The 11490-nt window shown below is 38.0% G+C and overlaps 1 protein-coding gene across 1 annotated transcript in view; it reads left to right on the top strand.

Annotated features, from left to right (window-relative positions):
* Window positions 1-465: 465 nt before the first annotated feature.
* LOC105528199 (neurexin-1) overlaps window positions 466-11490 on the top strand; it is a gene marked incomplete at its 3' end in the record, with an annotated part of 881468 nt that continues 870443 nt past the window's right edge. Inside the window, exon 1 of the mRNA XM_011964822.1 lies at window positions 466-1473. Coding sequence (XP_011820212.1) covers window positions 702-1473 — 772 coding nt within the window. The remainder of the gene's footprint in view (window positions 1474-11490) is intronic.

Here is an 11490-nt window from a genome sequence, read left to right as displayed (position 1 = left end):
GAGACCATGCACAAGGAATTAGGCTTGGTTGCAGCGGTGCTGAAGCCCATGCTATGACAGAAGAAGCTGGCCTTTGAACCTATCCTCGGGTTAGGAAGTGGTGCCCAAAGAGGCAAGCGTCCCTTTCTCCGTTCTGCTTTAAGACAACACATCTGAAGGAGACACACTTGAGGCACTCACAAGCATCCAAGGATACTGGCTCACTGCTGGTTTCCTGCACTTTCTAGAGAAAAGTGTTTGCTTTTTATTGACTCTCACTGCTTCCTTTTGGCCTGGTACCACTGGTGGAACCTGGCAGATAATGGGATTTGAGGAGTTAAGTATCTGTTAACACCACAGATGCTCTTAAATTAGTTAATCAGACTCAAATGGGTCAGTGCTTTCCCTTGATCTTTTGTTGAAGCCTTTTCCAGAACGTTGCCTCCAAAGTGCATCCTCCCTTTGGTCTGGAAGTTCTGTGGCTACCCTGTACCACTGGGGTCAACGTTTTCCAGTTGGAAGAGGACTACAGGGAGAGAGGGAGGGGTTATTGGAAGAAGAAGAAGAAAAAAAGAACTAAATAAAGGCGGGCACATCCGTCCCACTCCCGCCTTTCCCCTTACCTTTCAGTGTCTCGGGACCCTTATTTCTTCGTCACGGTGTCCAGGACCATTTTGACCCTGTCGGCCCCGGCACCCCCCCGCCGCACCCCAGCCCCGAGCATGGGGACGGCGCTGCTTCAGCGCGGGGGCTGCTTTCTTCTGTGCCTCTCGCTGCTGCTCCTGGGCTGCTGGGCGGAGCTGGGCAGCGGGCTGGAGTTTCCGGGAGCCGAGGGCCAATGGACGCGCTTCCCCAAGTGGAACGCCTGCTGCGAGAGCGAGATGAGCTTCCAGCTCAAGACGCGCAGCGCCCGCGGCCTCGTGCTCTACTTCGACGACGAGGGCTTCTGCGACTTCCTAGAGCTGATCCTGACGCGCGGCGGCCGCCTGCAGCTCAGCTTCTCCATCTTCTGCGCTGAGCCCGCGACGCTCCTGGCCGACACCCCGGTTAACGACGGCGCCTGGCACAGCGTGCGCATCCGCCGCCAGTTCCGCAACACCACGCTCTTCATCGACCAGGTGGAGGCCAAGTGGGTGGAGGTCAAGTCCAAGCGCAGGGACATGACGGTGTTCAGCGGCCTTTTCGTCGGGGGGCTGCCCCCGGAACTGCGCGCCGCTGCGCTCAAGCTCACCCTGGCCTCCGTGAGGGAGCGGGAGCCCTTTAAAGGGTGGATTCGTGACGTGAGGGTCAACTCCTCACAGGTCCTGCCCGTGGACAGCGGCGAGGTGAAGCTGGACGACGAGCCGCCCAACAGCGGTGGGGGAAGCCCGTGCGAAGCGGGCGAGGAGGGCGAGGGCGGGGTGTGCCTCAACGGAGGCGTGTGCTCCGTGGTGGACGACCAGGCCGTGTGCGACTGCTCGCGAACCGGCTTCCGCGGCAAGGACTGCAGCCAAGGTAAGGCCCGACGCCCGACCCGCGGGGGCCGGGGCCTGGGCAGGGCGCGGGGAGGAAGGGGGCCGGGCTGGTGCATGGGGTCTTCCTAATCTGGCCAAACGTGTGGCAGTGCGCTTCGAGGGAAAGGCCTTGTTTCTGGGGGCCTCTCTACCTTACTCCCTCCACAGCTTCTCCCTTGACATCCTCGTAAAGGTTGGGCAGTCCCCACTTCCAAGTTTGAGTTCCTCCTGGAGACCTTTCTACCAACACTACTCCCTTCCAAGTGGCAAATACAATGGCCTCTTCTCATTCCTCGGATTCTTTGGCAGGTTGGGCCCTATATTTATTGGACCGCGACCCACCTGTATGACCGCTGTCCTTGTCTTTACCACTTCTACATCTGTAGCACACAGACTTTGCCCTTAAGATGCAAAGAAGCATCTAGAAGATTGGGCATCCGTTTGATGAGAAGTAAAGCACAGGAGAGGTTTGCCACGGCCGTGGTTGAGAATCCCCACGTGGTTGTGATCACTCGTGGTAAAGGACGAGAAAGACAGGATTCACAGGCAGTGCTATGCCTTTTGCAGATAGAGCGGTAAAAACCTGCTTTTGGTCGTGGAAAAAGGGGAAGAGAGGATGTGAAGAGTTTCTTCATTAGCAGGAGGCTTTTTGGAATAATATTGGTTTCCACGGTTATATCCAAGTCCAACATTTGTCAAATTTAAGTAAAATTTTGTCATTTCTGTGGTTTCTTGAAGTGTGAGACAGGTCAGCTGACGTTTAAACATGTTAGAGATTAAATAACATTTCTTAATTAACAAATGCCTTATAAAGAGAAATAGAGTGGTAGAGAAATTTAGATGTTGCTGAATTGGGAAGCTGCTGCAGACTAATAAACAGGGATGCGTGTAAGGGATTGCAAGAGATTTTCTAAGGATATTCGGCTAATGACATTTATCTGGGTAGTGGAGGCCAAGTTGTAATTTCTGTGGTTCTTGGGGCTTAAAACAGTGTGGCATTAAACAACAAAAATCATACCTAAGTTCTGTTTTCTCCCCTTTAAAAATAAAATTCAGTCTTCAGTGTGTTTTTTCGGTGTTGTTACATGACAATGACCAAGGAAAATATTGTTGTATAAATACAGCAAAGCCTCTGAGCAGAAAGTGAGTGAATGATGTGAAAAAGATGAATCAGTGGCTAAGCAGGAGATGTCAGGATTTAAGGTGGATAGCTTAAGGGTCAAAGCAAGGCAATCAACACATGGATAAGTGACATTTGTGGCTGAAATAGGTGGGAAAAAAAGGTGAATTATTAAATCTGATTTCGAAAGCTATAGGGACAAAAGCTCTATGTGTGGCTGCGTTTTATTGTATAATGTCTTTGTTTTTTGCTGACACTGCTAAGGGGAACTAGCCTTTGTAAATCTTATTAGAGTTGGCAGTTCTCTCTCACTTGACTTTAAGAGAAATGAAGACTTGATAAGATTAGTAATTGTTTAAACAGCAAGGAGAGTTAGTTAGGAAGAAAAAAATACTGGTCTTTAGGAGACTTCTGTAGCCTTCACAGGATTAGGAGGAGGGGAAGAAGGAAAGGGCTATTTTATTGCGCTCTGTCTTCATGTGAGTTTTTGTTTTTCATTATATTTTAGCTTAGGTAATTATAGAAAACTGTATTCCATGGCCTATACAGCACTTCAGCTTTAACAGTACATTTCTGTGGTTATAAGAGCAGGCTTTACAGTTATGTTTTACGAAATAAAAAAGATCATTTTTTTCTTCTAGCAAATCTAATTGTGAATCATGAATAAGATGCTGGGTAGATATGATAATTTCCATACTATAATTTGGAGTTGCATACTTTTGCATTGATTAATAAAAACAAATTTAAAAATGAACATTATTTTGTGGGAAAATTGCCCTAAGTATCCTAATGCCACTTTAAAATACAGAGAAGGCAATTTAATGAAGGACACACGAAATGTAGCTTCCTTCCTTAAATTAGGAAACAAATATGACACAATGACAGCTTGTACTATGTGGGAGGGTGTTTTAAATGAAAATTTTTATTTTTCTGTGCATTTTTAATGTAGGGATTCAGAGATCATGCATAATCAGGAACAGTTAAGAGTGGAAAAAGTAATTTGTTAAAGAGGAGCAGAATTTGATATATCTGAAATGCATTTTATTTTGCAAATGGATAGCTCTTTCTATAAGATAAAGAACTTGGAATTACCAAGATGCATAATTGAACAGTATAGTGCCTGGGTACATAGGATAATTCAACTCAGAATAGCAAATCCATTAGGATTCTTCTGAAGCATTGAGTCATTTTGAAAATTTGAACTGAAAACGGAGTGCAAAAGATCACCACTAAACGTAGAAGGAAAACAAAAGGTTGGATTATTTTGAGTAGCACAGAATTGGGAGATGGAGTGATAAAGGCAGAGTCAGTCTTCCTAGAAGGATTGGCTCCATTTTGCTTATTTTCCCTATTTCATGTGTGTCAAGTGACTATTGAATAATTAATTGAGAATGGATGCCTCTCCCAAAACAGATCATGTATTAATGGCGAGGGATAGATGATTTCTGTTCAGATGAAATATCAACAAAGCTTTGCCTGTAGCCAGTATTTACACTGTCATGTTCTTCATAAAAACTAATTTTAAAATAAATAAGTTCACATTCATTAAGAGAAAATTTAGGCAAAAAAACAGACAAGTAAATATTAAACATAAACTCAGTTTATCTCTGGTCCCAACTATAATTCTTTTAAAACTTTAACACCATTTAACTGCCTTCATATTTAAAATACAATAAGAACTACTAATAATTAATACTATTATAAGATAGTAAAAACATTCTCTGTCCCCCAGCCTCCAGCCAAGAGTGCCTTGAAACAACTTATGCACCTGTGAATTTCCAGAATATTTTTATTGAATGAGCTCAATTTCATCCTGGCTTTGTGTTCGAGCCTAGCAAGTTTTATTTATTTATGTATTGATAGAGAATCCAGTAAAGGTTATGTGTCATGACCAGGTTAGTGGCAGAACCTGGGTAAGAGTATAAACACTTTTATTTGTTCCCAAACCCTTTTTCATCATGTCTGGCAAATAAGATTTCCAGTTCATTCGGGTTGAAATTATTTTTCAGGTTCAGGTGTTATTCAAGGGGAAAAAAAAAAAAAACATATCAAAATGGCTGATAGAACAAAACTAATTTATGCATCACTTATGTTCTTTGACCCTGAGCATCAGCCTCAGAACTCAACTAAGCAAAAATGTCACCTTTCCTGAATAATGAATGCTCATGGGGTACATAGCTTTTTCATATTCATTTCATTTAAGTGCCTGGACCATTTATGATCTCATCTAAATGACCTTGAACATTATTTCTACTTAAGAGCACTCATAGATCCCTAGCACCTTGAAAGAATTAGTGAATTTCATAGCTATCCAGTTTAAAAACAAGAATAACAAGGACAATCAATAAGAAATTAAGTTATATTTCTCATGATTTCCAGATCCCCAGGTCTCGTGCATTTTAGAGTCATGTGTATTAAAATCCCACACTGGACTGTTTCACTTTTTTGCATGTTCTCTATTTAAATGGCCATAGACACATATGGCTTCTGCTTATTGTTTAATGTTACTGAACATGTCAGTATGATAGATGTGACTTAAGAAAGCTCCTGCTTTCCATTACTTTTTTAATGTGACCACATAGGCAACCACCTTTACTCATTCATTCATTTGTTTATTCATTCATTTGTTTATAAATTTCTTTATTCAACAAGTACTGATTAAGTGTTTTGTGTACCAGAGTACTAGGCTTATGCGATAAAATGGTAGTGCAGAAATAATTATTACTTTCATAGGCTGCATATTCTAGTGAGAAGGCATAGTGACTTTAAAAAAAATGAAGCTTAAAATTGTGGTATGTATTTTGAAGGATGGGTGCATGGTACTGTGAAAACTTAAAATAGTGTGAGCTGACCTAATAAAAAGTGATTATTAAACTGAAATCTGAAAATGTAAGAAAGAATTAACCAAATTAAGGCAGAGGAAAAGTATTAATCAGGTAAAGCCCAGAGGAACAGAATTATGATGCAGGAGATGGCACTGCATGTTCAAGCCACCGAGAGAATGCCTTAAGCATGGAGCTCTAACTCCATACTTGAGAGGGATGGGGTCAGGTGGTGCATAGCCTTCTGGACCATGTCAAGTATTTTTGTCTTTACTGTAAAAGTGATAAAATAGTAATGGAAAGAATGTAGTGTGAATGGTAGGGAGGGAGATGGCATTATCACGTTTATATTTCCAAAATGCCACTCTGGCTACAATGTAGAGAACAGATTGAAAGGGGGCCAGGGAAAAAGAGAAAACATTATTTTCTGTTTGTCAGTCAACATCATTTGTTAAGCACCCACAGTAAGCTGTAGATTAAACTAGGGGAAAAAATACAGTTCTTTCTTGAAGGAAGTTAAAGTCATCATGGGTTTGGTTAGGTATAGAAATAAATGTAAGGCTGTTGATTGTTCAGAACACTTTGGTTCTTCCTGTGAAAAGCATTACCTGAACCCTTTATGTGGGTTGTAATGTGGTTTCCTGCAGATAAACCCATTGAATCTGTGGGTCTTTGGAACCCAGGGGCAGTGCCACACTTTATAGTATACCCCCAAGTACTTTGCTCAACATGTTTTAGTGACAAAATGTATTTGTTGTTTGAATCAACATTGTAACTACTACAATAAAGGACAATATTTTGTAGCTGCTTGTAATCTTTGTAAGATTGTTTTCATTTAAGTAATTATATAAGTAGATACTGGACAAAAATGATTCAGAGATTTTGCCACAGTTTTGTTTGAAGTCTGCCATTGTAGGAAAGGATGGTGTGTTGAGAAAGCTCTGAGTCACAGAAACTCATCAGTAGTTTCTAGAGGAAACATTCTGGGAAACTCTTAAAGTATGACAGTGAAAGGCATCTGTTTATTAAAAAGTTTATTTTGACTATGAGGTAATAATCAAAACTGAGTTACTATTCTAAAATGCCACAAATAAAGTCAAATGTATTACTTTGAGATTTTGTTTTCCTATTCTGAGATGCAGTTGTAGTGTAGAGGTTAAATTATACAGACTCTTGGGCAAGACTGCCTGGTTTCAAGTGGCACACTCAAACTTTCTATTCCTCAATTGTGTTATCTGTGAAATTGGGATGAGAATACTACTTCTTAGTGCTCTTAAGAAAATGAAGCAGGTGACTTCATGTGAATCTCTTAGATCAGTGCCTGGCCCTTAGTAAGCATTTTGTAAGTGTCCATGTGTTATTTTTGTTACTATTACCTCACCCACAATTTCCAGTGACACCATTTTCTTTAGTGGTAATTTCAAGCAAAATTTAAATATTTAGAACTTCTTCTTACTCCTCTAAAAGGAATTTTAGTATAATAATAGTCCATTACCTGCCCAAAGTTTCAGTTTGTGAAGACAATGAGCTTCTGTTTCTGTTGTATGCAGCTCTGTTCTAATGTTACCCATATCTAGCTGTTATTCAAAATATATTTAAAAACCACATTCTGAGAATATTGTAATTTAGCAAGCAATCAGCACAAAAGTATATGTAGAAACTATACTTTCACTTTCCACATAAACTAGTACCTGTATTCCATCCGAATTTTACATTTAAGCAGTGATTTTTACTATATTAATAGCTTATTGGAGATACCATTTACTTTTCAGTTTATACTGTTATTATCTATCAAATAGGAAAAGTTTTAGTAACTTTAGTTTAAAGAAAGGTTTATTCAATTTATAACTTGTCTTTGAGACTCTCTTATACCTTAAAGTTATTTACACATATGCTGCAGGTAAGATAGGTAACATATTTGGCTTTAAAATTTCAAGCAAGCTATTCTTTTAGTTATCATATGCAGATTATATTTTTCATCATAAAATTATATATATATGTATACATGTTACTGATATGTTCAGTTTTGGATATCATTAAATTAAATGTGAATTAAATTGATTATTAAAGGTATAGTTATCCTGATGGACTATAGAAAGAACTGGCACTGTATAATATTTCTGTCATTCTTAGCTGCATTGTGAGAATCAGGACTCAGACACATTAGTACCTGAAAATAGTCATTGACCACATTCTATACTCCTTCCTCAGCTACACTGGTTGCAGAGTTAACTCCTGTAAATACGTACTAAAAATTAGGTCTTACAATAGATATTCAGGTTTTGTTGTATTAGGGGATTAATAAACCTACTATTACAAGTTGCTGTGCAAACTATGCTTTCACAAAGTATATAAGCGTATTTAATGTAATTCAGAATAAATTAGTTTTACATTTTTTAAAGTTTTCGGTTTATTATAAAACAGTATGCAAATCTTAAACTTTTTTGTTGTGTACTTCTCTAATTTTGTGGCCCAGTCCCTTTTCTATTATTCACAAGGTATAGGAATAGGTAATTTTACATGGTCTTTGCTGAATATATAAGTCTTAAAATGTTCTAATTAGCTTTGGAAAACAAAATTTTGGCCAGTTGCTTTAGAGCATCTTCAGAAAATTGCAAGGCTTTTGGTTTTCTCTCCTGAGCATAGATTCCATGTAGTTCTACTTAAATATTGGGATGGGTACCATGCATTCTCAGATTCCATTCTTGCCACATGATTATTTATATTTTTGTGTGTAAACAGAACATGGTTTGGAATCTGAAGAACTAAATTCCAGGTGGGACTTTACATCTTAATAGATGTTAAAAGTAATATAACACCATCAATGTTCTGTTTTATTTTCTAAGGTTGCAAATTGGGAAACCATGTAATCAGACTACTAATATATTGTAAAGTAATGCCAGCCTACTTCACAGATTGTTTGCAAGTAGATAATAGATATAAACTCTTTCGAAGCTTAAACATTTGAAGGAGATATTAAATGGCAGCAGGTAGATTGTGTAGGATGTTGTGAATGCTAATAGTATTATAAAAATGTGTATCATGTTTCTTTAAATCTACTTTGGGTTCATTTTAAATGTATTTTAGACCATTTATGCCCAAAAGTATGCATCAGATTTGGTAGAGTTCTCTTATTATTATGCTTTAAAATATGGATATTATGACAAGCCAAGTAAAGAGGACATTGTTTCCCTTATTCCGCTTGGGTAAAATTTAAACAAATAAAATAAGTGCTTTAAGGCAGCAATTATATGAGTGATACTATATACTTCTGTTTATATGAAGTTTAAAACAGATACAACTAATCGGTGATGATAGAGGTCAGAATAAAGGTACCTTTTAGTGGTCTTGATTAGAAGAAAACAAAACAATGGAGCATTGGGCATGATATGGGTGGTGGTTACGTGGGTATGTACATTTATAAAGATTCACTGAATATATATGTAAAATGTATATGCTTTACTGTATGTAAACTCTCCCTCAACTTTAAAAAAAAACTTTCAAATTAAAAAAGAAATACTGTTCAGTGAATACCAATGCACTGAATATATATAAAAGCTAACTTACAAAGTAATCCTTAATGGAAATCTATATTGAAAAATGTTGAGCATAAAAGTCAAATATTTGTAACATATATCCAAAGACTATTCCAGAGAGCAAGCCTATTTATAAATAATTTTAAAAGTAAGCAGAGAAAGTACTCTGTTTTAAACACTGTATACAATGTTTGAATTTGAATCATTTTCCACTTTCATGTTCTTTATAATGTTTAGAAGTAAAACATAGGTTCTTATTTTACACTTGCATCCATGGAGCACAAATCCTACCAACACAATCAGGCAATGTAAGTTGTCCAGTTAGAACAACTCACCTGCTGGAATTGTTAAGTAATTGAATGATGAGTATTTTGTAAGAGCTCAGTAAATACTTGAATGAGTAATTGGATATTGGAAAAGGCATTACCAGTTAGTTCAACCCCAACTCTCATAGTACTTTCTAAATCTGCAAATATACATGATTTCCCCAAAAATAGTATACATTAAGTTATTTCAGAAAATGGACTACATGCCTCTCCTTAAAGGTAAGGTCATAAGCACCTCTTGAATTTGAGAATAATTTAAAATCATTCTGTTAAGAGTCATGGTAGTTGTTACTAAAATTACCATTTAGGGTTTTTGAGTGAAAGGCATTATGCAGTGTGCTTTGTCTGTCTTATCTTATATAGTCTTACCATAGTCCTACTTGATAATTTTACAAAATTTCTATTTTATCAGTGAGAAAACTGTGAGTTAGAAGAGATCACTTGCTAAAAGTTCAGTAGCTACTAAATGGCAGAGCTGGGATTTGAGTCCAAGTATGCCCAATACCTTAGCAGACAGCCCTGTCCATTATATGACACAGCTTGTATATTTTGCTTATCAAATGGATGCTGGGCGTTTGTTCACTAGTTTTCAGGTTGGTACTATTTTAAATGGGCTGACTTATAATAAAGCATTCAGATTTAAGAGTTGTGACAGACCTTTAAATTTAGTGCTGCTTCCTGATATCATGATAATAAAGAAAATGGAATAGCTTATCAGAATTCATCACTCTTTGTTTTCATAATGCTTTTTTATTTGCTTCCTTTGTTGACCTTCTTTTCATACTCTGTGGGTTGATTCTACTCTATCATAACCAGCAGTAAAGCCCCAAAATATTGCATCTAAATAATATTACAACTATTTTTTGTCCTTTTGATGAAAAAACTTATTATTTTGCAAAACAAGCAACACAAAATTTCCATCTCTTTCAGAGTTTGGATGATAAAATTATTGAAAATATCAACATCCATAGTGAGTCAGCACGAATATAAAGACCCAGCTCAGTCACACAAATAGATAGTGAGAGTTGCTGAGTTAGAATATGGTTCTGCTGAAAATCTAGATGATGGTACAGTGGGCACTTAATTGAAATGTCATAATGAGAAGAGAGTGCCTCTTTTTGGCTAAGTGAGTTTGGCTTCCCAACACATTGCCTGAAATTGAATTTAGGAGTGGTTCTTAGAAAGATGAATGCTCTGTGCTATTTCAGGTATATATGATAAACTATTATTGGAAAGAAGTAGGAGGAAAATAAGTCTGACCTGGCAAGCCAAAGTGCTGACCTGTCCTCTTGTCTAGTTACTAGCGCTCAAAACTATCTGGGCTGTAATTAGAAATGCACTGACACCACACTGCAGAAGCAACTGCTACTTCAAATAGTACTTTCTTAGGTTGGTTCCCAGGAGGGATCTGGCAGTCTAAAAGTTAAAAGAGGAGCTGCCAAGACGAACAGTTGCTTCATTAATATCCTGACATCAGAAGGGCTTTCTTCATTTAATTGTAGACATAATGAGTTCTGTGTAGATTCTAATCCATGATGGAAACAGAACTGATGAGAGCTTAGGAGTTACTGTTGTTTGGGACCTCACAATACCTGGCCCGTGTATGGAAACAGCTAGGCTTAAGTGTTACTCAAACCTTGCCAGATTCAGCAGAATCTACAGCCCCATCCAGCAGACAGAAGGAAATTAAAGACTCATGTTTTTCTTCTAAGTAATGATGTTCCTCTATAATTAACCATGCCTGGACTCTCCTTAGGGAAATAACTGGCATGGCAGCATATGACTATAGTTGTTGTATGGAAGAAACCACTGTACAGCTTAAGATCTTTAACTTTAGTGAAAAATTAATTTGTTTTCCAGCAAATAATGTAATTATTTATTTAAAATTATACGTGATGCTACAAATATTAAATGTTTAATATACTGAATTGAAAACATTATAAATATAGGAAGTTACTTAATGTATTTCACTACTCAAAAGCGCAATAAAATGTGTAAGAGTATACATTTATGAATGTCCATTTTAAAAGTTGGGCTGACTTTCTATGAAAGAAGGTAATCGCAGTGCTTTGGGAGTCCAAGGAGGGTCACTTGAGTCCAAGAGTACAAGACCAGCTGGGACAACAAAGCGATACCTCATCTCTATTAAAAAAAAAAAAAAAAAAAAAAGCCAGATATGATGGCCACACCTATAGTCCTAGCTACTCAGGAGGC

The sequence above is a fragment of the Mandrillus leucophaeus genome, unplaced genomic scaffold, assembly GCF_000951045.1.
Source record: "Mandrillus leucophaeus isolate KB7577 unplaced genomic scaffold, Mleu.le_1.0 Scaffold709, whole genome shotgun sequence".
Classification (NCBI taxonomy): domain Eukaryota; kingdom Metazoa; phylum Chordata; class Mammalia; order Primates; family Cercopithecidae; genus Mandrillus; species Mandrillus leucophaeus.
This window is presented reverse-complemented; position numbering and strand designations above follow the sequence as displayed.